We start from the raw sequence: 26611 nt of genomic DNA, 5'->3' as shown, positions 1-26611 counted from the left end.
AATCGAAAGCCATTGGGTTTTGAGCAGAAATGACAAGACTGGACTTATGTTCTAACCTGATCACTTTGGCTGCTGTGTTGAGAGTAGGCTGGGCAGGTGATGGAGAAAGGGAAGGAAGGAAAGCAGAGACATCGGGCGGGTGTCACACTGTCGGGCGAGGATCACAGGGACTTGCGGGTGCCTCTGACTCGTCCAAGGGGAGAAACAGGCGGGTGTTTGGGAGGACAGGCCTGGCGCTCGGTGAGAACAGCTGGGCCGGAGAGGCAAAGTCGAGCGGTCATCACGCCTCTGCTAGTGCATCCTGAGACCGGGTGAGGTCACCTGGAGAATGCTGGTCGATACCAAAAGGGAAAGGTCTGAGGTCCAGGCCCTGGGGTGGTAATAATTAGTGTCCAAGAGATGGGGAAGGATTGGAAAGGAGATGGAAAGTCTGCGCAGAGGAGACCTCGGGGAAGCTGCTTAGATGCTGCCGGTAGGCCCGCGGATCGTGTGAAGGCCACTGGTAGCCTGGACCAAAGCTGCTGTTGGGTGGAGCAGTATAGACCGAATCTAATCAGGTTCAACTCACCAACGGAGAGGAGGACTGAAGACAGCGAATGAATGAAGGCAGCTCGGGGGCTTGCACCGCGAAGGGAAGGAGCGCGCTTGCGTGGCCGTCGGGGGACATAGGAAAGGGCTCAGTCGGCGTCTAAAATGGGAGGAACTGGGACCTGTACAGAATAAAGGGAGTTAGGAGGTTCTCTTCTGACTACTTCTGTTTTTTCAGAATGAGGCAAGTATTCTTACGTTTCATGGCCTATCGAAAAATCTGATAATGAAAAAAAAAAACATTTGATAACAACGCCCTCCCTCTCCTTGGAACAATCTTTCGCCTCCCTCCTGTGCCCCCGGCGCCTTCCCTCCTGCCGCTTCCTCTCTGCCTGCCTGTGGGATCTCCCCGCTCCTCACAGGGTGGTATTGCTCACCGTCCCACCCTACAGCTGCTTTTCGCCTAACTCTCCATGCTCTCCTTAAACAATCAAGTTGTCACCCACTCGGCAAGTATTTATGGAACACCTTCTATGAAACAGGCAGACCTTAGGTCCTGGGGAAACGCTGGCTCCGCCACCCTTCTCCCACAGAGTCACCGTCAAGATTCTAGGTTAAGGCTCTCGGCACTTTTATAGTAAAGAAATCGGCGTTCCTATCATTACTTAGCCCTACATGGTGGTTGCTTTTTCCTACTGATAATTTTATGGAATCCGTTTCAGAGTAAAGGGTATAAAGTACAAGTGTGTGCTTGACATAGCCATGGTACACTTTCTATAAAATAATTTTATTTATTTCCTAAAATCTGGCAAATGTGTTTTATGCTTAAGAGCATAGTTTAAAAACTGAAACAGTGTGTTCATCAGTTATGTCCGCCCGTGGGCTTGGAGAGCACTGGCTGTTTTATTTCATATCAAATCTTTCCTGTTCTAGCTCCAGGTGTGTTTTCCTCATTTCAAGACTCGGATATAGAGAAGACTGTGGTGATTCCTCAGTACAACAGCTTCCTGATCACAAGCGTTCTAGATCATAGGAATGCTTTGGCTCTCGCTACCATGCCTGGAAGAGCACCCAGCAACATAACTTTTGTAACAGGCTCCTGGTTCTTATATAACTTTGGACAAAGGGCAGGCCGAACGTGGGAGATATATACAAGACCATGTAATTACTGGTTTCAGCAACAAGATGACTTGCTATCCCTCAATGTCCTCAAATACCTTGATCTGGGGAACTCTCAGACTTTGAAAGTTAAGGTCATACCCAGCACACAAGGCAAGTTTATTTTTATTGGGAAACATCAAAAGGAGATGTTTTTGTTTACCTTGAATGTGAAATATACTCTGATATTTTCCTTTATCTTTAGTTTCCATAGTCGCTGGCATTCTACTCATAACAGTATTAACTTCTGATCATTGAGTACTTACTGTGTACAAGGCTCTGTGGTAGATGGTTTTTATACATTTTTTTAATTTAATGTTTATAACAACCCTAAAAGGCTAGACTATAATCCTCATTTTACAAATGAGGAAAATCAGGTTACGTTAGCAGCCCAGGCTTACACGGGACTTTCGTTTAGATGTTTGCTTTCATCTGAAAAGAAAACCTTTCATTATCTTGGATTATTATCATTGTTTCAAGTGTTTATTTAAAGCCAAACAATAGCTTTTAGATAAAATTCGATACTTTTCCTCATTTTTCCAGGCATTTATTTATTGCAAAAGTAATAATGAAACATTAAAACAATGATGGAGAAGGGGCATACTGGGGAAAAATAAAACCAAAAAAATTTAGTGTTGAGCTAGAAAGATGGAAGGGAGGGAGGGAAAGAGAAGAAAAGCCTGTCACCAGAAAAGAAGAGGGGACTCAAAGCCAAAAACTGAGCTGGTGTGTGGTTTCCCGCAGGATCTGAGGCTCAGGTATTGGCCATCTAGGCAGAGGGATGGACCTTGATGCCCAAGCCGTGGGCCTTCCTATTTTGTGTTAGGAAATTGGAACTGAGGCCATTAAACCACAAGGAGGGGAATAGGAAAACTCTACATACCACCAACCCCAAAAAGGAGCTGGAGACTCATTTCCGGGGGGTTCAAAGTGGAGAAACAGAATCTCCTGAGGAAGAGCCGCACGGGACCCTTTGTAGGAATATTGGGACAGCCCGGGTAGCGTGGACTCCGTGGCGAAAAGCCAGCCTTCATCAAACGTGAATTGAGGAAAAGAATTGTAAAACTATGCAAGGAAATGACCCGGGAGAGGGGAAGATCGACAGGCGCAGGAAACAGAAAATTTTCATCTCCAAGAACTTGAGGTGATAGAAAAAGCAGAGAGACACTAAAAATAACCATCTGTAAAACTCTTAAGAGATCAAAGGAGATATATGAACCATAATGAAAGGAAAAAATACTATTTTTAAAAAAAGGCTTATATGAAAACCAAATACAATTTATATAAATGAAAACTATAGGCCGGGGGCGGGGGGGGGGCATCTATTTCTATTTTCTTCATTCTGTGCACTAAATATCCTGAAAATCCTCTTTGTGAAACCCCTAGAATGCTTTCTCATTGGTTATAATACGATTGTCCATATTTCCTTCAAGGAATTTTAGAGTTTTAATTTTATGGCTTTAACTTTCCATTTAATTCATTAATTTGTCTAGATTTGTTTTGGTGTATTGCAAGTGGTTGGTTTGTTTTTCCAACATCACTTATTAAATAATGTGTCTTTTCTTCACTGATTTCAAAATACAACTTTATCTTAATATATAATTTACCTTTTTTTTTTTTTTTTTTACCATTCCTAGATTTTAAAATCTCTTCCTTTATTATCTCTTTATATTCTGGCCCAATCCCACAGTGTTCTAATTATTTTTGCTTTAAAATATACCAAATTGCTGTTAAATGGTTCAATCAGTTTTACTCATTGAATTTGATGGAAGCAGATAGTAATCAGCAAATTAATTCAGCTGCCTTGTGAAGAAAAGTCTAGTCCCTGTCACTCAATGTGTCGTCCCTGAACCAGCTGCATTAGCGTCACCTGGGTGCTTATTAGAAATTCGGAGTCTTTTGTGGTTCCATATGAATTTTGGGGTTGTTTTTCCTATTTCTGTGAAAAAAATCCATAGGAGTTTGGTAGGTATTGCATTGACTCTGTAGACTGCTTTAGGTAGTATAGACAATTTAACAATATTAATACTTGTATCCTTAAACACACGTAAAGGGGCTCTTGGACCCAATTTCAATGAGGTGGGTATTCCCCACACCAACAAACAATGCTCGGGACACCAGCTGGCTGTCCTACAATTTAAGTCAGTTCTGACACTGTCTTTCCAAAGATAGCATCAGATCTGACAAGGGCTCAGTCCCGTAAAACTGCCCCACCCAACTTCAGATACCAACCGCAAGGCCCCCATTGTGCTTCTGACCCACTGGCTACCGGTTGGAGGTTCTCCAGACCTCCTCCTTGGGTTCGATTAATTTGCTAGAGCAGCTCACAGAACTCAAAGAAACATTCTGCTTACTGGATTTCCAGTTTATTATAAAAGCATGTGATAAAGGATACATCCAGATGGTGAACATCCAGATGGAAGCAATGCATAGGGGAAAGGGTGGAGAATTCCTACGCCCTCTTCAGGCCCCGCTACTCTCCCAGCACCTCCGGCTGTTCACCAACCCGGAAACTCTGAATCCTGTCCTTTTGGATTTTTATGGAGGCTCAATTACATAAGCATAATTGATGAACTCTTTGGCCGTAGAATTGATCTATCCTGGGTTTGGGGTGGGGCCAGGGACTGAAAATTCCAATCCTCTAATCAGGTGGTTGGTTCTCCCATCCCCAGGTGTGATCCAAAAGTCATCTTATTAACATAACAAAAGGCAGCTGTGTTGTTCTCATCACTTAGGAATTCCCAAGGGTTTTAAGGGCTCTCTGCCAGAAATGGAACAGAAGACTAAATATATATTTCCTACTATAAATCACGACATCACAGCGGGATAGCTTTCCACTTACTGTGTCTCCTTCAATGTCTTTCACTGATGTCTTATAGTTTTTAATTATTTTATTTTTTAAATTATGTTTTTATTGATTTCAGAGAGAGGAAGGGAGAGGGAGAGAGAGAAAAACATCAATGATGAGAGTCATTGAGAGGCTGCCTCCTGCACGCCCCCTACTGGGGATCGAGCCTGAAACCCAGGTACGTGCAGGTCTTTCACCTCCTGTTTAAACTTATTCCTAGGTATTTTATTCTTTTTGATGTTATTATAAATGGGATTGCTTTCTTAATTTCTCTTTCAGATAGTTCATTGTTAGTGTATAGAAATGCAACTGATACTTGTGTTTTGATTTCGTATCCTGGCATTTTACTGAACTTGTTTATTCTAACACTTTTTGGGGGACGTCATTAGGGTTTCCTATATATAAGATCCTGTCATCTGCACACAGAGGCAATGCTACTTCTTTTCTGATTTGGATACCTTTTACTTCTTTTTCTTGCCTAATTGCTCTGGGCAGAACTTCCTGTTCTATGTTGAACAGAAGTGACAAGAGTGGGGATCCTTGTCTTGTTCCTGATCTGAGAAGAAAAGCTTTAAGCTTTGAGTATGATGAATGGGCTTATCATTTATGACCTTTATTTGTTGAGGTACATTCCTTATATACCTAATTTGTTGACAGTTTTTTTTTATCTTGCATGGATGTTGAATTTTGTCCAGTGCCTTTTCTGCGTCTATTGAGATGATCTATAATTTTTATTCTGTTAACGTTGTGTATCACATTGAAGACCCTGAATAGCTGAAGCAATCTTGAGAAAGAGCAAAGCTGGAGGCATCACACTTTCTGATTTCAAACTATATTACAAAGCTATGTTAATCAAAACATTCCGCCATGAAGACAGACAGACCAATGGAACAGAATAGAGTCCAGAAATAAACCCATGCATAGCTCGTCAGCTAGTCTTTGACAAGAGAGCCAAGAACATACAATAGGGAAAGAATAGTCTCTTTATTAAATGGTGCTGGCAAAACTGCCTAGTCACATGAATGAAACTGGACGCTTATATCAGTCACAAAAACTGATGCAAAATGGATTAAAGACTAAACGTAAGACTTGAAAGCATAAAATTCCTGGAAGAAAACATAGGGGGAAAGCTCCTTGACATTGGTTTTGGCAGTGATTTTTTTTTTTTGAAATGGGACCCAAAGTACAAGCAACAAAAGCAAAAGTAAACAAGTGGGACTACATCCAACTAAAAAGCTTCTGCACAGCAAAAAATGAAAAAATGAAACAACAATCAACAAAATAAAAAGGCACTCTATGGAATGGGAGAAAATATTTGTAAACCATGTACCTGATAAGGAGTTAATATATAAAAAAATATATGGAACTTTGAATAGTAGAAAAAGCCCAAATAATTCAATTTAAAAATGGGCAAAGGACCTGAATAGACATTTTCCCAAAAAAGTCAAAAATGGCTCACAGGTGCATGAAAAGGTGTTCTACATTTCTAGCCCTCAGAGAGATGCAAATCCAAACCGCAATGAGATGTCATCTCCCAGCTGTTAGAATGGGCATCATCAAAAAGACAGAGATGGTAAATGTTGGTGAAGGTGCGGAGGAAAGGGAACCCTTGTGTGCTGTTAGTAGGGATGTAAATTGGTTTGGCCACTGTGGAAAACAGTATGGAAGTTCCTCAAAAAATTAAAAATAGAACCACCATATGATTCATTAATCTCTACCCTTCAGTTTCTCTACCAAGTTTTCTAACCCAGCGTGACCAGTAGTAACTAAATGATCTTTCTATGCACTTAAGAACCGGGTTGAGGAGTTAGGGGTGGAGCAGAGCAATATTTCTGTGAGAAATATGGGGAAAATATTTGCAAAGTTAAATTTTTCTAATGACTATTAAAGTTAACTCTATATAAATTCCTAACTGTATTCGCAGGCATTATGTAGTCTTCAGAATAGATGATCTAGAATCCCGATTACCCAATCAATAAATTGTTTAAAATATTTGTGATCTAATATTAACCGTTAGCCTTGTTCCTATAGGTTTTCGAATACTTAAAGCACCACTACTGAAAGTAATTGTTGGAAACCCAAATTTGTTAGACGTTAAAGTTGAAGGCACTTTTGATGATACTGATAGTTACCTACTGGAAGCTTCTATAACTAGCAAAATTTTACTTCAAGTAAGATTCTCTTTCATTACAAAACAAATCTATTAGTTATAGAAAATTTAGAATGTAAGCTAAGGAAAAGAAGGATTAGGGTTAAGGGTTAAAAGAGTGAGCTCTGGAAAAGACTACCTGAGTTAGATCTCATTTCTGGTACTTTCTATGTGAACTTGGGAAAGTTACTTGGCTGTGGTTAAGTTGCCTTATCTATAAAATGGAGATGATAGAATAGTACCTACCTCATAAGGCTATTTTGAGAATTAAATGTGATCATTCAAGCAGGGCATCTAAAACATCAAAAATGCTCAATCACTATGAGCTTACAGTATTTTCCTATATTTTTCCTAAAACCGGGAGAGCATTATATATGCACTTGAAAAATGTGGCTCCTACCCCAGCCGTTTCTGCTCAGTGGTTAGAGTGTTGGCAGGAGGCAACCGGCTGATGTCATCGATGTTTCTCTCTCCCCCTCCCTCCCCCTCCATTCTCTCTGAAAAGCAATGGAGAAAATACCCTCGAGGGATGATTAAAAAAAATTTTTTTTTTTGCTTCTCCCACTTAACTATATGTTTTAGTCCTTTTAAGTCAATACATTCTTTTCTACAAAGCTTTTTATCATGAAAATTTTAAGGTGTGGACAAAAGTAGAATTTCCACGTATCTCTCACACTCAAACAGTAGTGAAGCTTTCGCTGCTTCTGCTTTATCACCCCCATTTAGTTCTTTGTTTCTATTCTGGTGTTTTCCAGCAACTAGCAAACATGCCAGTTTACTCCTCTACGCATCCATATAATCTTTAAAAACCTGGGGGTTATCGCACATAATCCCAATGCCATTGTCATTCCGAAAACATTTTTATCTAAATTTTGGGTTTAAAACCCATAAGTCCTGTAAAACTCAGTCTATGATCAAATTTCCCCAATTTTCTCAAAAAGTTTGATAGTTGGTTTGTTTGAATTGGGATCCAAACGGGTCACACAGCATGTAATTATTTCATCCCTTAAGTCTCTTTTGGGTGACAGGTACTGTTTCCTTTCCTTCCCGCCGCTGGACTGTAGAAACCGGGTGAGCTGTGTTATAGAATATCCAACATTCTGGCTTTTCCTCTTGGCTTTCTTGTCTCTTATTTAATTTGTGCTTCCCCCACCCCCAAATTGCCTTTAATAGTATAACTTTGCTTACATTCTGGTTCAATGTGTTTTGGCAAAAATTCATTAAAAATGCATCCTTTTTAGTGGCTATAGGATATGGGGATGGGATTAAAACTACCACTGCCAGAGTTTACTATACCACTAGAGTTATTACTATTTCTACATTCTTAAAATTCCTAAAATACTTTAAAATTTCAAACAGAATTTACCAGATTTTGTTGAATGTTTAACGCTGTTCTAGGCTCAAATATTTTTATTGTGCATAAATTCCTACTAAAAGCAGATCTTTGTGAAATTCAGTGATTGCTAAGGGAATAACTTTTTTTCAAAGCGTGTACCAACATGAGTTATTTTATTCATATCATCAAAGTAAATATCCAGGTGCTCATCGGCGAGCGGGGGAAGCCCCATCAGTGTGAGTTGGGTGTGACTATGGCGTTTATTAGTAAGTCCTTCCTGATTCTTGCTTATTTTTAAAAGTCCATATCCTGTAAGATTGGAATGTATTCCTTCCTGGAAAAGAATGTGTGTTCTGTTAGGATTTATTCTCAAAGAGATCATTATGTCATACCCATCACTCTATTTCTGTTTTCTATTATTGCTCTTTTTCTATTTCTTTTTCTATATTCTTTAGTTGTTTACTGTGTTCTTTTGCTAGAGCTGCCATAACAAAATACCACAAACTGAGTGGCTCGAACAACAGAAATTGATTTTCTCGTAGTTCTAGAGGCTAGAAGTCCAAGATCAAGGCGCCAGCAGGCCTGGTTTCTTCTCAGGCCTCTTTCCTCGCCCTTCCCCGTCTTCACGTTACCTTCTCTCTGCGGTGTCTCCGTGCCCATTTCCCCTTTTTAAAGGGACCCCCGTCCTATGGAATTAGGACCCTCCCTACTCACCTCATTTTAACTCAGGTACCGCTTTAAAGGCCCTGTCTCCAGATGCAGTCACATTCTGAGATACCAGGGGTTCAGACATCAGCATGTGAATTTTGAGCGGACACAGCGCACCCTACAACGGTTACTTTAAATAACCTTCATTGATTTGGATGTCTCCAGGGTTCAACCTCACTGGCATTCGTTATCCTGGAAGCATCGACGGACTGCTTCGCCACCACATTCGTGCCAATGTTGAAAAGCAGCTGCAGTTATCTCAAGTCTCTGCATCACACTCCTAGTAAATTTATCCCCATGGAAGACTGGATCCGTGGAGTTCATAAGGACAGTCAGGGTTTTAACATGATCAAAACTTTGCCGGTAAAAACAAACACACACACCTAAGCAGATCGTTTTAAGGGCCCCAGGGGTATATTACTTTTGCGTGCTTGGCAAGCCATTTGATCTTAGCATTTCTCTCCTGAGATGCTCAAAACACTCGCTATTTTTCAGTCGTCATGTCAGTTCAAGGATGTCACGATGATTTCTAAAATGTAAAAACTTTCTGAAATAATGGTTTTTCTTGGTAACTTAGTTTCATCATTATTAATGTCATTTATGTATATTAATGGTGGCATAATCTTAGGCTTTTGTAGTGTATGAAGTTATTTGCCCTTGTGTTGATCTGTCCTGAGCCTATATATATATAACTGCCTCCATTTCAATATAGTAACAACTTAAATTTTTGCCTTGTCATAATCTGACTCTTTTTAAATTATAAATTATTACTCTGCTAACTTATTACTTATAATTTTTTGTGACAAAAAAACAAATAACCAAACTTGAGGAATTATTTACTAAATACATCACTAAGACTTTCTGTAAGGTGTTTCAACTTTTTTGCATTGACTTTATGGCCACTATTTTAGGTGCTAAAGACTTTTTCACCTATTTATTACTCTGGATTGAGGTTGTTGAAATTCCAGAAAATACTGGGTTGAGAGGGTAGGGTGAATAGAAATTTACTGTCTGGCGCTAAAAACATATTATTTGCTTTGCATGCTTTTCTAGAAAGTCAAGATATTTAAATTGAAGACATAGTAAATAATGAATTATACATTTTCTTTGTTTAATCACCTGCAGGTAAACTATAGGCCTCCATCTAATATGGGAATTGCCATTCCACTTACAGATAATTTTTATCATGCAGACCCCAGCAAACCCATACCAAGAAATCTCTTTCACAAGTCAAAGGTAATAATTTTTCTACAGTGAAACTAGTATTTACTTGAATTCAAGAAATCATTGAGTAAAATTACAATTTAACATAGTCGTAGGGATTAAATGAGAAGGTGCATTTAGTACAGTGCTCTATCTGCCCTTGGTGGTGATGATGACGGTGGTGGTGGTGGTGGGTGGTGATGGTGATGATGATGGTGGTGATGGTGATGATGGTGGTGGTAGTGATGGTGTTAATGCTGGTGGTGATGGTAGTGATGGTGGTGGTGATGGGTGGTGGTGATGGGTGGTGGTGGTGGTGAGGATGGTGATACTGCTGGTGGTGATGATGGTGATGATGATGGTGGTGGTGATGGTGGTGATGATGATTACTACTACTACTGCTACCCATTTTCCTATTACTACTTTAGTTCCTCTTATTTTACTGCTACTCCTAGCTAAGGTTTTGGAATCAAGGAGTCTAAATGGACCCTTTACCCCTGTCCTCTCCCTGACTCCCATTTGGATTTCAAATGGGATAAATGGGTGAAAGCATCTTTTCTCAAATGAAAAGAGCCCCCAGACCCATCTCACATCTCCATCCCTGGGGAAGGAATAGTGTCCAAAAGGAAAGAAGAGCGTTTGCTCCAACGTAAGTACATTTAAACTCCTCGCAAGGTCCTGCCTAGAAAATAACCCAGCAGCACTCTGCCTCTCTGGAGTGTGGAGTGAACCAGGTGGACAACAGAGTGAAAGTACATTACGTGGCTTCTTGATGAAATGTCATAGGTGCCTGTGGAATCTCTCTCCAGAAAAGTGCACCTACCTGCCAACATACACATAGAAACAGACATTCATATCTATTCATGACCACACACAATGACATAAAATTGTTTCTTTTGCTTAAAACTCTCCGTTGTCTTCCCACGTCACAGAGGAAAAGCCAGATCCTTACAGTGGTTTATAAGGCCTCCCGTGATTTGGCCTTGGCATTACATCTGACCTGATCTTCCCCAGGTCGGTCTGCTCTGGCCACACTGGCCTCCTTACTGTTCTTCAAATATGCCAGATATATTTCTAACTCAGGCCTTTGCAGCTTCAAACAATTCGTCTGTCTGGAATGCTCTTCTGCCAGACACGACAGGCACATTCTGTCACCATTCTTAGTTTTTTGCTTAAATGTTACATTCATTGTGAGGCCTTCCTTAACCACTCTATTTAGAATTGTAATTCCCACCTCCACAGTTACCCACCCACACCCCTTTCCCTGCCTGATTTTTCCTCATTGCCCTTATTACAATTTTACTTATTTATTTATTGTATTTCATAAAATGGTAAGCTACATAAGGCAGAGTTGCTGTTGTTGTTTTTTAATCTATTTTGTTCTCTACTGTATCTTTAGTACCAAGAAGAATGCCAGGCATGGGGAATGCTTAAAATTGTTGAACAAACTAAGGATGCACATTTACACACATATTGTTACACACACACATACACATGCACACACACACACACACACACACAGCATGAGGAGGTTGCCTTGTTGTCGAATCTTGGATTTCAAAATAAGAAGCTCTGCTTCCTCCAAGCAATGAGCAACTATAATACTAAGTTCTTCAATTCCAGTTTTTCATAAAGCTAAACCTTGTTGTGTCACTAGAGCCAAGCCTCCTCTATTCAAATGTGACTTTACTATATTTACATGGAAATCCTTAGTTTAGTTTTTTGTCCCAGTTTTTTGGGGGAGAGTTGACTAGGAAATGTATCTAATATCCACCTACGTAGATAAGAGGTTCTTATGCATCTTTCGAAATTCAACAAATGTTCATTTCAGCATTTCCAGTGTAATCGGGCGCTGCACAGACATTCTCTGAGGACACAGCAAGGAACATGATAAACACGCTGCCTTCATGGATCTTCACTCTAATGGGGGAGAACAGGCATTAAAAAGTCATACCAGCTAAATGGCGTTATTAGCCCGTGCAGTGTTTGCGAACAGCACAGCCCTGCACAACCTGAACCAGAATTATCTGGGGATATTTCTACAGTGCAGCTTTCTCATTTACACCTCATGGCTGCTAAATCAGGAACTATGGGGTGTCGTCCTGAAATCTGGATTTTTAAAAAATCTCCCAGTTGATCCTCACTCACCCTAAGGTTTCAGATAGACGTGTAGTGGAGACAGACACAAACGCACAATATAACAGTGGAGCAGGGACGCCTAGCTTAGCCCAAGGGAGTCAGACCGAAGATGAGTGGAGGTTCACCAAGCAAGGGAGGACAGGGGAGGATGTGGAGGGTAAAGGGGACCCGAAGAGCATTCCCGGGGGAGGAGCGGCCGGCACAAAGGCAGGGAGGGGGACGGCTCGGTGACCTTGCCCAGCAGTATTAGTTATTAGGGCAATGCTGATCCAAACCACCATGAGATGCCGCTTCACACCCGCTAGGGTAGCTGTCACATTTTATTACCGGCAAGCAGGTGGGTGATGCTTGGGTTCAAATGACAAAGCAAGGAGACAAAATTCAGAAATACTTATTATTATTGGACTTTTTCCCCTTTCTTGGGGATTTTATTTACTCAGGGAACAAATATTTATTGAAGGTTTACTCAGTTTGTAGAAATCCTGCCACAGGAAAGAAAAAGTCAACCTTTATTACTTCCATTTGCAGAAAGCTGGTAAATTCAAACAGTGTGCTCATGTGTCTACTCGGGAGGAGTGTAACTGCACAAATGATCAGAAGTTTTCATATGCTGTCGCTTTCTCAGACTGCAGAGAAAAGGTAAGATAACTTGTAATTACCCGAAGACAGAGTCCTTTCGTATTAAGTAGATTTTGAAATGTCCATTTTGGTTAAATATGAACACTAAGACATAGAAATAACATCTTTTTATGGCATAGAATTAAATATGATACAGAGCTAAAAAGATCTGGATTTCGATGTCTCCAGACACGTTAACGACATCATCTGTGAACTAGCGTAACAGCTGCACTGCCCTGTCCATGTCACAGGTTCTTATAAAGATACCCACTCATATTGTACGAAAACAATTTGCAACTTGTCAAGCACCCCACTACATTGTGGTGAATATTGATTCACTCAAAAATATTTAGTATTTAATGTATATGAGGTTCTGGGAGAAGTTGAAATCCATGTTATCAAGAAGCTTAGTCTGGTGGTGACAGAATAGAAGACAGGATAAGATGTTGGTGAAAAGGACAGGTTGTGTCAAATATTTCCTTCTGTTAGTCTGAAAGCTTCAAAGGTGTGTCAAGTTCATGTTGCTGTTTGCATTAGCTAAGTTAAACGCGGACTTGGCAATACTTTCAAGTAGATCTACTTCAAATGCCTTGTAAGACTATATGCAGCACTCTATTAAGTGATTTTATTTCCATCTGTAATATAATATGTAGCATTATATTAAGTGATTTTATCTTTACATCACTTAATATAATATTGGGCATAATCACAGTCAATAAATGATGAGGGTTGTTATTACATAGGTCTTCAGCACTCCCCTTGCTGAATTACAGTATTTCTTGAGCATTTACTATCTGTGAAACACTGCTCTAAGCTGTCTCCAAGATTTCATTTGAGGCACAGCAAAGCCAGGTAACTTGCCAAAGATCACATCGTTCATAAGTGATGGAGTTAGATTCAAACTCTGACTCCAGAGCCTGAGTTTAAAAAGTGTGGCTGAAAGATCATGACCGGTGAGGAGGGAGCTATGAGGGAGCCACACAGGATCCAGGTCATGCAGTGCCTTATGGGATATAGGTTAGCCAAGAAAATTTGCATGTCCTCTTAGTCAAGACCTGTGAAAAAGGCCTGTGGAAAATTACAAATTTTGTTCCCACAATGTTTTTATATTACTTTTGGAGTTCACATGGACTCTGCTGTAAGACAGTAAGAAGCCCACTTCATTTAGCGTAGCCAAACTCTTGGGAATGTAGCTATGCTTTCTTTACCAGGAAATCAAGTTAGTATTGAATTTTCCAAATTTACATTCATTGTTGGAATTTGTATTTTAGGTTCCTCGTTTTAAGTTTCCAGTTAGACAATATCCAATTTCTCTGGAAATTCACAGTGAGGATGGACGTACCCCAATGAAATCTCCATATCTGGTTACTGTGATAGAAGTGAATCAGAGGAAACACTGGGAAATTAGTAGGATTTGCTTTTTTCTATACTTATTATATCTTATAAAGGATATTATTATCACCTAGATAAGTGGTTTGCAAGAACTGCACGAGAGGCAGCCAGGAGTTCTTTGGAAAAGAATCTGGATCACTTGATACACTGCTGTTCATCCCACTTCTGTTATCTCCCACTTATTTCATCGCCACTTCCTGTGACCTGGATTCTAAGGCATAAAAGCATTTTTGAAGAATTTGAACTGTAAAATATTTGAAAGCTCTCTTGTAGATTAGTAGCAAAAATGATTGGCCTAAGCGTCTCCTTTCACTGCTTATGCAGTGTTACACAGGAGGCTACAAGAGGTGTTGCCAGATAATCTACCGGATTTATCTTCTAATTATATGAGGACATTTCTTAAAGATTTTATGGTAAAATAATTGAAAAGATGCAGAAATATTTTTGAAGAAGAATAATGAAAACTTCTACAATTCAATTTCACCTCAAATATGTAGTGTTTTGTTGCATGTTTTGCGTTTGTTTATGCATGAATACTTTAAGACGATCAATAGTCATATAGATTGATAGAATTAAATGAAAATTTGATCAGTCATTAATGTTACCAGATATCCAGATTTCGATATTCGGTGAGTCTTACTCTGCCCAACATATGCATTTTTGGAATGAGAAATCAGTAAAGAAAACTAAATGTTTTGCTTTAACTAACATCCCATTTTCTGTAGTATGCTGGAGCCTGCTGTTACTGGCTTTTGAGTACTGATTTTTAAACCTACAAGCATTTTGTATGTTGGTTGTTAAACCATTGATAGTTTGAAATTAGCTGTGGTGAGGGTATTTACACCATGGAAATTGGCAAATGCTACAATCAGCTTTTTTTCTCTCTTTAGATTTTGTATACCATTATAGCACAAAGAATGATAAGAAAGGCAGGAGTAACTCATAACATTTTTGGAGAAAGGTTTCAGTGAGCCTATTGTGAAAATTTTCAGCCACCTTATTTAAAATCACTTACCAACCACGAAGGTGATCCTGAAATTATCTCATTGGCAAAGACACAAGGTTTGTGCAGGTCAGGACTGGTCATGAGCATGGAGCTGGAAGGAAAGGCCAGCCTGAATTAGGGTGCTCAGAGGCCTTGCCCTTTTTGATGATGCCCCTGGGAACGCAATGTGAATACGGGGCCTACTCTCCCCTAAATTTATCTCCACAAAGTCAAGGAGAACTGAAAGTATAGCATAGTTTAGTCATGTCATGGAGTGGTTTAGTCATGTCAAGATTCATGCATAGTCTTTCATTGTGCCTTAATGTATGGGACAAGTTTTATAAAAAATGAGAAAATAGTATACATGTGCTTAAAATATACTTCATGTACTTTTAGAACACAATGTACCAGAAAGTGTGCAAAAACTGAAAGATTACTTAGAATCTATTCTTCATGTTCCAGTATATAATCCTTCAGGCCTCAACTTAAGCATAAAGGTAAGTTGGCAGAATTTTGTTTTTTCCTGTTCTGAGTTGAGATAAAATGTACATGTCTATCCGGGCCAGGTAGCTCGGTTGGCTAGAGCATCATCCCAATACACCAAGGCTGCAGGTTCGATCCTTGGTTAGGGCACATACAAGAATCAACCAATGAATGCATAAATAAGTGGAACAGCAAATCGATGTTTCTCTTTCCTCTCTCTCTCCCCCCTCCCTTTCTCTTTCCCTCCCTCCCTCTCTCTCCCTTCCATCTCTCTTTAAAAAAACCAATCAATAAACAAAAATTATAACAAAATTTTTAAAAATATATATGTCTAAACTAAGATTGGTTTTAATTTAAAGTTTAAGTGTCCATGAATGGTGGCAACAGCATCCTTAAAGTATAAGGAGAGTGTTTGTCTTCCATTTCCTTCCATGTTATTATTTCTAAAGATATTTGAAAGTTGGCTTTAGTATTAACTTAGGATTTTTTGAGCTTATAAGCAAGAACAATACAGTATCTATCAAGTGGGGCAGAAAGGTTGTTTCCAAAAGTTAGGGGGAAATGGGCTTGGTATCCCTCGCCTGCATACACACAGACAGGCTCCTGGTTCCAGCTGCCCACCGGAGCGTGTGAGGTTGATGTCATCTAGGTAGTTGCTGAGAAAACCAATAAACGTTGGGTGACATCAAAACCATGAGCATGGGGACCAGCCCAGCGTTTGCCTCAAGGCCATGTCAGGGTTCATGTTTCTGATTCTTCATTCTAAAGGTCCAGTGCAGTAGCAGCCATGGAGTCGCTGTTTCAGACTCCTGTCCTCTCTCCATTTTTACTTTGAAAAATGCAGGAAACGCCCAGAGCTGCTGGGGGTTGGAATTTTTCACGCAGCATCTATGGGGAAAGTGGCCCCGTGTATATTTGCACTTAAAGGAACACACGTGTCGGTGCTGCTAAGGACCTGGTATGTTTTTTCCACAGGGCTCTGAGCTTTTTCACTTCAGAGTGTCCATCATTCCGGGAGTCACTTTCTGTAACTTGGTGGAAGAGTTTCAGGTACGGTTACTATACAGATGTCAAATGGGGCGACGGCTGAGGAAAGAACACGGCGAGCAGCAGCCCAAAGGACACTGGAGATTAAACGTGGCAGAGTTTGTGTGATGGGGGGGCTTGGAGACAGGGGTCCTGAAGGGTGGTGGCGACGTTGTCAGGAATGATGCAGCCAGGGCGCGTGGCAGGTGGCAGGGCCCATGGGTGCTGGGGGAGTTTTCAGGGGTGCCTGCGTTTATTGTCGCCCCCTCTCGCCTGCCGTGCTGAGCTGGGTTTTGTGACTTTCAGCGCCCCTCCCCTCCCCGCCCTTTCCCGCAGACTCATGTCCCGAACGCTGCGGATCCCAGCGCCGTCCTGCCTTAGGGTAGGCACACGGCGAGGGTAAGGCCTTAACTACCCCAAAAGCTATCAAGACCTAAAGAGTCTGGAACCAAAATCAGTCTCCCCAAAGCACCCCGTGGTGGGCAGTGGCTCATTTCTGCTCGTTCAGAGAATGACAGCCGCTGCCGGTGGGGAACAGGAAGGGAGGACGACTTGATTGAACTGGCTGCCCATTCACGGTCAAACACCGATACATTACCAATAACAAAATCAGCCCCCGCCCCCCGTCCATCTGCTGCCCTGGCCCTGCCCCAGGCCGGCCCCCCTCCCGGCTCTCACCCCTGGGCGCTGAGAGGCCAGACAGCAGTGCACGGGCCTCAGACCCCAGGGAGGGCCCCGCCAGAGGGAGGGACTAGGGACCGCGCACCGGCCACATGAGGCGCCCCGGAGGGAATGCCCATTATTTTCTCCTCCCTCTCTTCACCTCTTTGTTCCAAAGGCAGCCTGTTGCAGGGACATCACAATAGTCCAGGGGGCTCAGCTCTCTCCCCAGAGCCCGGAAAAGGGCCCCTGGCGTGGGGGGCACTAAGAGGGGAGCGCGGGGACGGGGGTCCCTGGTTCTGCGCGTGAACTGGCACAGGCTCCGGCAGCACACCGTGTGCACACACCTGAGAAGCAGAGCGAAGGCTTCGAAACAAAGCTACGCCCTCCACAGCACGCATGCTCCAGAATAACCCGAGGGCCGCGGGAACCGGGGACGTGCGACAGCGAGGACAGGCTCTGACCCCTGACCCGACGGGCCACCCACGGACAGCCAGGCACAGCTTGTGATGGCAGCTCGACCGGCACAACTGGCTGCTAAAACAGAGAGAAAATCAACATCTGCCAGAGAATTTTTAACAGAAACCAGAGTCTCACAACACAGTATCTTAAATATCCAGGCTACAATCCAAAATTACTCAATATACCAAGATCTGAGGAAATAGAATCCATTCTGCAGAGAAAGGAAAATCAGCAAGTGACAACAAATGGAATTATCAGAAAGACATTTTAAACCAATTATCATAATCATTTTCACATAAACGGAAAGGGAGACATTTTCAGTAGAGAAATAGAAGCCCTATAAAATGAACAAAATGGAAACTTTAGAGCTTAAAATCCAACATTTAAATTTTTTTAAATCACTGGATGGACTTAATAGCAGAATGGATGTGACAGAGAAAAAAAAAATGCATTTGAAAATAAATCAGTAGAAATCTAACGTGAAGGACAAAGATTTTTAAAAGAATAGCCTCAGAGACCTATGTGGCAATATCAAAAGGTCTAACATTTATTCATGTCACCAGAGTCCATGAAAGAGAGGAAAAAGAGTTTGGTGAAAAAAAATTTTTTAAAGAAATAACGCTGAAAATTTGGTGACGACATATATTTAAAGGTGATTTTTAAAATTTATTATATATCTTTATTGATTTCAGAGAGAGGAAGGGAGAGGGAGAGAGAGAAACAACAATGATGAGAGAGTCATTGATCGGCTGCCTCCTGCACGCCCCCCACTGGGGATCGAGCCCCAACCCGGGCATGTGCCCTGATGGGGAATCGAACCCCGGTCGCCTGGATCCTAGGTCAACGCTCAACCCCTGAGCCGCGCCCGGCCGGGCTGTGTAACATCTTTAATGTGCTGCGGTGGGGTGGGGTGGGGGAAGGACTGTCAATCCAGGATTCTATATCTAGTGAAAATATCCTTCAGAAATGAAAGAAAAATTAAGATATTTTCAGATAAAGGAAACGAAGATAATCCACTGTAGACAGAACTTCTCTTAAAAAATGCTTAAGGAAGTTCTTCATGCTAAACAGAAGTATCAGCAGAGGAAAATGAAACTTCACAAATACAGAAAGAACCACAGCAACGAATAAAAGTAAGAGGGAAGTAACTGCAGTTAACAAAGGAAGAGAATCACTAAGAAATAGTTTTAAAAGAGTGTAAAGTTTCTTAGGACAGTTGAAACCTGGTTGTGAAAGTATCCTAAGACAATGGAATGCAAAGCATGATCTTGGACATTTTGGGGATAATCGATGAGATGATAGCATTTTCTCAGTGTTAATTTTTTGATTTTGCAAATTGCACTGTGATTATTTAAGTCAATTCTTTGTGTTTATGAAGTACAAATTGAAGTATTTTGGCAGTCGAGGGACAGTGTGTCTAAAACATACTCTTTTATGATTCTGGGGTTTAACCTTTTTTTTAGACATGGCATAGAATAGTTGGATAGTCAAAGAAGATTGGAGGGGAAACATCTGAAGAAAAACTCTATTCAAGAACTTTAAGGTAGTAGTTTATGTGGAAAATACAGAGTTCAGAGGTGACAGAGATTCCTACTCTTAAAATATCACAGATGGCTTAATTGAGCAAGTGAAATTTTTGTATCACCTGGTAAGGGGACTAAAATTTCATTTTAGGTAGAAATGGGTAAGGAAAGCGTTCCGGGTGGAGAGAACAGCAGAAGCAGACACATACATGGGAAAGCATAAAGCTTCCCTCTTGAATAGTCTGTATCCATTTGGCTGGAATGTAAGGTTATGGGTAAGAAAGTGGGTAGGTAAGGTCAAAGTGTAGAAGACCTTGAATGTCAGAATGAGGACTTTTAAACATTCCTCTCAGCCACGAGAAGCTATTAAACATCGTTTTTAAAAGATGTTCAGGGACCGGCAGATGATCTACAGCAGCCCCATCAGAGGGAGTCACAGGACTTTTCCTCAAAATGCTGGGTCATGGACTTGTTCTTTCCTAATGATATTGAAGTAGGAAGCTCGTTGCTCCAGGAGCTGCTGTCAACCACGAGAGCTGTTGGGACATGAGGGGACTTAGCCAACACTGAAGAAGCAGAACGGAGAGATTGAGGGGGGAAAAAAAGATTTAATTACAATGGATTGTGGCACAGAAAAGAAAATTCACTTTTGCAATCACATGTAGCACACAATTGTCTCCCTCACTGGTCACAAACAGACTAGATCTTTCTTAGTAAAACTAATTATCTGATCTCCTCTGATGATCCAGCTTAAAAGAAAGATTTTTGTTATCTTTCAGAAATGATACAATGCAGACCACAAGTAGTATATCACATTCAGTATCTAACATTTTTCTATCAAATCCCCAACAATTCCAGTACCACTGGACACATAATCTGAGCCCTGAAGTACAACAGGAGATGGTTAAACCAGCTAATCCCCTACCATGAGGATATCTTTCCAAATCGGAAAGAATGGTTTCTCACTGCTTTCCATACCAGTTGGCCATATCTACCTTTGCAATTCTGTTGCTTCCAACGCCTACCTCTGGTACCAGCTCTACACGGTCAAGATTCTTTAGTTGCATAAAGCAGCCTCACTTTCAAAGTGTTTTATAGACAGGCTGGTATTTAAGATTACTCTGGCAATGTGATTATGTCCATATGGGTCGACAGCTTGGAAAGGAGGCTATTAGAGTAGCTTATTTATACAAAGTGAGGTAATAAAGCTCTCAGCAGCAGTATCGAAAGTGGATTGGAAATGATGACCCTGAAAGGGATTGTAGGAGAACTGATGGCATATAGGGACTCTTTCTGAGAAAAGAGGTACCTCCTTGGGTCACTGGGAGGATGGTGGTACGTTTACCTTGAGTTATACCCTTACCAATCCTTTTTCTTATGAATGAGCATTTTCCCACGTTCCCCACTGTTCTATTTCCATTCAAGTCCACTTTCTTCTACCTCAAAAGATGATCTTGCTTCTTGCTTCACCCAGAAAACATAAGCCGCTGGACTTGAAGCGCTTGGTTTCCACATGCGCCCACTCTACATTTCACATAAATGGCACCATCCTTAGCCCAAGTCTCAGAGGAAAGGACACCGCTGTGCCTCTGTCGATAATCCTCCCTCTCCTCTAGGAACCTGTTCACGAATTACACATTCAGGCAGAGAAACCATTTTGAACACAGAGCAAGTTCCCTATGTCAGCACTTGTATAGAGGATTTCCTGAAGAGAGGATAGCTTGAGAGAGCCCAGGCTTATGTCCTCCGCCTGGAGTGTCACTCCTGCGCCTTGTCTCCTGTGAGCCCACTTGTTTTTCAAGATCCTGCTCAGGATACGGGGCGCCTGAGGCAGTTGGGCGCGCCCTGCCCTGTTCCCACAGCCCGGCCCGTTCCTCCGGAACCCATGCAGGACGCTGTCCTGCTCCCCGGGAGTTCTGCCTGCCGGCCTCCGCCACTGACAAGACAGGGGAAGGCACAGGACAATACGGAGACTTCTTATTTCCTCTCTATTGTGTGCAAGCTGCTACTTAACCAAATCACCCAGAGACTGTTTCCAAGCTTTGTGGATGCTCAGTAAGTCTGGGCAGGACTTTCCTAAATGATTAGTAGTGTCCCCACATTGTGGGAACCGTATAAAGCTTAGTGTTTTGGATTATGAGACTCAGAAGCTTAAAGACTTTGCTTTTTCTCTTGCAGATTTATGTCGACGAAGTACCGCTGTCGTTTCCAGGACACACGCTTATTGCCATCGCAACTGCCGTGGTGCTGGGGGGATTGATTTTTATAGCATTTATGTTTCAAATACATAGTGGCTACTCGTTGGAAAGGTACCAAAGGTTCTCTTTCAGAAACAAAATGTAATGACCAAACGTCGGCTCCAGTTAGCTGGCTTGTCGATGAAAATCTGAAGCGTGAATTTAGGGTTCTGATTTTCTCTCTATTTCGTAGTTTTGTTAGACAGTTCCTAGAACAATATATTTAAATGTTAATGTACAAACGAGATAAAATACTATTATAACTCAAAATTTCTCTTTGTCAGTATGTTTGCCACTCTTTTAAATACATAGAAAATTTCTTCTGTTGACTCTTATATAAAGGATTTTTCCTTGAGGTGCTTAGAAAAAGATAAAGTGACAACCACCTCTGTGTGAGTGGGGCTTTCTGCACTTTCCAGCTTTCCTGGCCGGAGCCCATTCTGCAGCGTCTGGTCCCCTGAGCCTCGCTGTCACTGGAGAGGAGAGGAGGGGCTGCCAGGGCAGACAGGTGGTGAAGGAAGCCAACCTTTTAGAGCTTCCCCAGAGTTAGTGGGGAGCATCTGGGTTCCTCAAAGCACTTTCACAAGCAGGCTGTAGCACTAAAGAGAGGCCTCTGTGACCCCATCACGGCGGTGCTGGAAGAACATGCGTCTGGGCCTCGGTTGCTTTACAAACCCCCGAGCCGCATTAGTTCCAGATGAGCCTCTGTGAGCGCTGTCCCCGCGCCTGCTCCCAAGTCGTCAGAACATGGCCCTCCGTCCGAGATCACACCCCCACCTGGAGAGCTCAGGAGCAGCTCGGCAGCAGCGACGGCTTTGACCACAGGAGACATCCAGTCCAGAAGAGCTGGTTCTGAAGCTGGAAACTGTGGCCGCGCCGTATGTCATGGGCGTTCTTCCGAGAGGCCTGGGAGCAGGGGGATACGAGAATCAGACTCAGGAGCCGGACATCTCCCGTGTGCCACTGCCCTGCCACCTAGCACGGTGCAGATATTGGGCAGGCTTTACATTAGTCAGTCCAATCCCTGAGAACCCCAGCCAGAAGCCTTAGTTAGCCTACCAAATACAGCGTCACCATGACAAGGAACTGAGAACATTTCTTTTTATTTTTATGTCTGTATTGATTTCAGAGAGAGAGAGAGAGAGAGAGAAACATCAATGATAAGAGTCATTGATCAGCTGCCTCCGGCACCACCCCCCCCCCCACTGGGGATCAAGTCTGCAACCTGGGCATGTGCCCTGACCAGGAATCCAATCGAGATCTCCTGGATCCTAGGTCAGTGCTCAACTACTGAGCCACGCCAGCTGGGCAACATGTTCTTCAGTCTTTGATCAAACATCTCAAAACTCCCAGCCCATAAAAATTTCCCAAGATTTTACAAAAAAAAAAGAACACATCTCTATAACTTGCAATTCTATGGCATAACTTTTCTATTCTGAATATGCTTAACATCCTCCAGTTTATTTTGAGTCAGAATCCACCATTTGACTCAGAGGGAGACACATGGGGAAGTGGCCAAGATTTCGCTGAAGGAAGAATTTAGATGTTATTTGGTTGGCTGAGCATTTAGTCAGTTTTCACAGCAGCAGCAACCCTCGAATCTCAGCTCACAGTGGCCTATGACCATAAACATGCGGTTCTTGCTCACCGGTCTGTGGATTGGCCTTGGTGGTTCTGCTCAAGGCAGGTCTGTCCCATGTTTGTCCTCTGGAACACAGGCTGAAGAGCAGGACTCACCTGGAAGCTCTTCTCATGGCACAGGACCAGACACCAGAGACCCAGCCAAACCATCCGAACTGTCTAAAGCAAGGGATGCATGTCATGCCCACTCGTGGTCCATTAGCCAAATCAAATCACGTGGCCACGCCCAGTACCCATGGGACAGGGATGTAAATGTCACTCTCATTCTAAACGTCAAGTTTCAGGATCCCACTCTTACCTGGTTGCTTCATTGTCTATTGCCCTGTGAACAACTCCACAATTTAGTGGCTTAAAACAACAACCATTTTATTCACTCAAGGTGGTATAGTCTGGGCGGGGCTTAGCTGGGTGGTTCTGCTGGTCTTGCCACTGGTCATTTGTGCATGGCCTTCAGCGGGCAGGTTGGCTGGGGACTGGGCTCAGCTGAGCTCCTGGTGTCTGAGCTTTTCTCTCTCTATGTGGTCCCTTTGAAAAGGGCTCTCCCTTTTCAAAAGACCTCCCCACATGGCCTCTCTATGTAGCTTCTCTACCAGGTCATATGGAGTCCTTATATGACCACTCAAGGCTCCTAAGGATGCAAAAGGGGAAGCTGCCACCTTTAGGCCTAGTGCCGGCACAATTTCCTCCATTGGCTAAAGGATGTCTAGCCCAGATTCAAGGTAAGAGGACTATGCATGCTCACGAATATCCAGAGGGGAGGTTCACTGAAGGCCAACGCAACAGAATACCAGAAACAACCCCCCTCAGCAAGGCCAGGATCCTTTGCATGCTGGGGCTGGAATGCCCAAGGCAATTTCCTAACTCCCTACCAGGCTCCCCAGCTGGTTTGGCTGGAACAGCTGGGGGCTGGCCAGGTGTCTGTCTCCCCACAGAGGTGGCTCAGGCTTAACTCACAGACTTGTGGTATCATAGTAACTGCGCTTCTTAGGTGGAGGTTGGCTTCCAAAACACAAAAATGGGAGCTGCCGGGTTTTCTTTAATACTTAGACTATGAGGTCTCAGAATGTCACTCCTGCTTCATTCTATTGGTCAAGGTGGTCCCAGGGCCAGCCCAGATGTGAAGGGAAGAGAAATACACGGGCATCTCTTTTGAGTGGCAAGACTGCATTGCAAGAGCCTAAGGGTCAGGAGGAATTGTTGCAGCCACCTTTGGACATGTAATCTGCCACTTAGATGTTCATCGAAGAAACCTACTTGGGCTGTGACCTCAGCGAGCAGCCTACCTGGGAAACCCACACATCGGTTCTGTAGCAGCTTTTCCTCGTCTCAGCTTGGAGACACAGGCAGCGAAAGCGCCATTCCAAAGGTCACAAAGTAGCTCTGGCCAAGACTATTTTGTCTAGACCAATAATTTTGAAATTCGAGTTTCTCTGCACCACAGAAACAACCATTCAAACCTGAAGAACCAATATCCCTCTTTCAGCATCCACCCTCCGCTTCCAGCCCCCCCCCCCCCACATTCAGGTCACACTCAGCGGGCCCATGACCCTGTACGCCCCAGGCAGCTCCAGGCTGCAGGGGCAGGTGTCCCTGGCCTGACATTTTCACACACTGCCACTGTGCCTAAGCCCCACCCCGCCACCACTTCCATCCCTGGGTCTCCAGTTCGAGTTAAAAATCCGCAGCGAGAACCGGCTGGAGCCTGAAGCAGATGGTTACCGAGATGGGTCAGCTGTGGTCGGGACAGGGTCGAGCAGCTCAGACCTGGCCCTGCTGTTCCTTAGGACCATCCCCAAAGAAGAAAACCATTTTCCAGCCTGGCAGCGCGTCCACGGGTGGGGAACAGGAAACGTCGGCGCAGCCTGTGGAGAGGAGAGGACGTGGGACAGTGAAAATGGGAGCCCCGGGCCCACTGCGCGGCTCTGCGCTGGACGGGAGGGGACAGAGCTGGGGCTGGTGGGCAAGGCTGGGGGGGACAACATCCCTCCTTCCGCCTCAAGGCAGTGCGCACCCCACGGCCGGTCAACGTCAGGCCTTCTCCCCTGCAGCTCCCAGTGCGCAGCCGTGGCCCAGGAGGGGGGACAGGGTGCAGCTTGTCCCTCGGCTTAGCGCTTGGGTTTATCCACCACTCCCCAACCCTGCTGGTGTGAGGGGCAAATACTGAGTGACAGGTGATGTCCTGAGCACTGAGGCGGGCGGCTGGTAAACGCCACCCAGTGTCATTAGAACTTCTGCCTACCGTGGAGTTTGAGCCGGTCCCAACGCCCACAGCTACCCAGCAATGCTCCCCTGCCTGCCAGCTCCTGCCCTGCTGCTCCTGCCCTGCCAGCTCCTGCCCTGCTGCTCCTGCCCTGCTGCTCCTGCCCTGCCAGCTCCTGCCCTGCTGCTCCTGCCCTGCTGCTCCTGCCCTGCCAGCTCCTGCCCTGCTGCTCCTGCCCTGCCAGCTCCTGCCCTGCTGCTCCTGCCCTGCTGCTCCTGCCCTGCCAGCTCCTGCCCTGCTGCTCCTGCCCTGCCTGCTCCTCCCCCGCCAGCTCCTCCCCTGCCTGCTCCTGCCCTGCCTGCTCCTGCCCTGCCTGCTCCTCCCCTGCCTGCTCCTGCCCTGCCTGCTCCTCCCCTGCCTGCTCCTGCCCTGCCTGCTCCTCCCCTGCCTGCTCCTGCCCTGCCTGCTCCTCCCCTGCCTGCTCCTGCCCTGCCTGCTCCTCCCCTGCCTGCTCCTCCCCTGCCTGCTCCTGCCCTGCCTGCTCCTCCCCCGCCAGCTCCTCCCCTGCCTGCTCCTGCCCTGCCTGCTCCTGCCCTGCCTGCTCCTCCCCCGCCAGCTCCTCCCCTGCCTGCTCCTCCCCTGCCTGCTCCTGCCCTGCCAGCTCCTCCCCTACCCTCCTGCTCCTCCCCTGCCAGCTCCTCCCCTACCCTCCTGCTCCTGCCCTGCCAGCTCCTCCCCTGCCCTCCTGCTCCTGCCCTGCCAGCTCCTCCCCTGCCCTCCTGCTCCTGCCCCGCCAGCTCCTCCCCTGCCTGCTCCTGCCCTGCCAGCTCCTCCCCTGCCTGCTCCTGCCCTGCCTGCTCCTGCCCTGCCAGCTCCTCCCCTGCCTGCTCCTGCCCTGCCTGCTCCTGCCCTGCCTGCTCCTGCCCTGCCAGCTCCTCCCCTGCCTGCTCCTGCCCTGCCAGCTCCTCCCCTGCCTGCTCCTCCCCCGCCAGCTCCTCCCCTGCCTGCTCCTGCCCTGCCAGCTCCTCCCCTGCCTGCTCCTCCCCCGCCTGCTCCTCCCCTGCCTGCTCCTGCCCTGCCAGCTCCTCCCCTGCCAGCTCCTCCCCTGCCCTGCTGCTCCTGCCCCGCCAGCTCCTCCCCTGCCTGCTCCTGCCCTGCCAGCTCCTCCCCTGCCTGCTCCTCCCCTGCCTGCTCCTGCCCTGCCAGCTCCTCCCCTGCCTGCTCCTCCCCTGCCTGCTCCTGCCCTGCCTGCTCCTGCCCTGCCAGCTCCTCCCCTGCCCTCCTGCTCCTGCCCTGCCAGCTCCTCCCCTGCCTG

At 44.5% G+C, this 26611-nt stretch overlaps 1 protein-coding gene across 1 annotated transcript in view; it reads left to right on the top strand.

The window, feature by feature from the left end:
* CATSPERB (cation channel sperm associated auxiliary subunit beta) overlaps positions 1-25205 on the top strand; it is a gene marked incomplete at both ends in the record, with an annotated part of 67851 nt that extends 42646 nt beyond the window's left edge. Inside the window, 11 exons of the mRNA XM_081127589.1 lie at positions 1462-1800; positions 6566-6705; positions 8893-9090; positions 9853-9963; positions 12598-12708; positions 13959-14094; positions 15461-15561; positions 16523-16597; positions 21397-21527; positions 24725-24931; positions 25145-25205. Of these exons, the coding sequence (XP_080983715.1) occupies positions 1462-1800; positions 6566-6705; positions 8893-9090; positions 9853-9963; positions 12598-12708; positions 13959-14094; positions 15461-15561; positions 16523-16597; positions 21397-21527; positions 24725-24931; positions 25145-25205 (1610 nt within the window). The remainder of the gene's footprint in view (positions 1-1461; positions 1801-6565; positions 6706-8892; positions 9091-9852; positions 9964-12597; positions 12709-13958; positions 14095-15460; positions 15562-16522; positions 16598-21396; positions 21528-24724; positions 24932-25144) is intronic.
* Between the last annotated feature and the right edge of the window lie 1406 nt (positions 25206-26611).

The sequence above is a fragment of the Miniopterus schreibersii genome (assembly GCF_964146895.1).
Source record: "Miniopterus schreibersii genome assembly, chromosome: 1".
Taxonomy (NCBI): domain Eukaryota; kingdom Metazoa; phylum Chordata; class Mammalia; order Chiroptera; family Miniopteridae; genus Miniopterus; species Miniopterus schreibersii.
The sequence above is the reverse complement of the archived record's forward strand: the minus strand, read 5'-3'. Positions and strand labels throughout refer to the sequence as shown.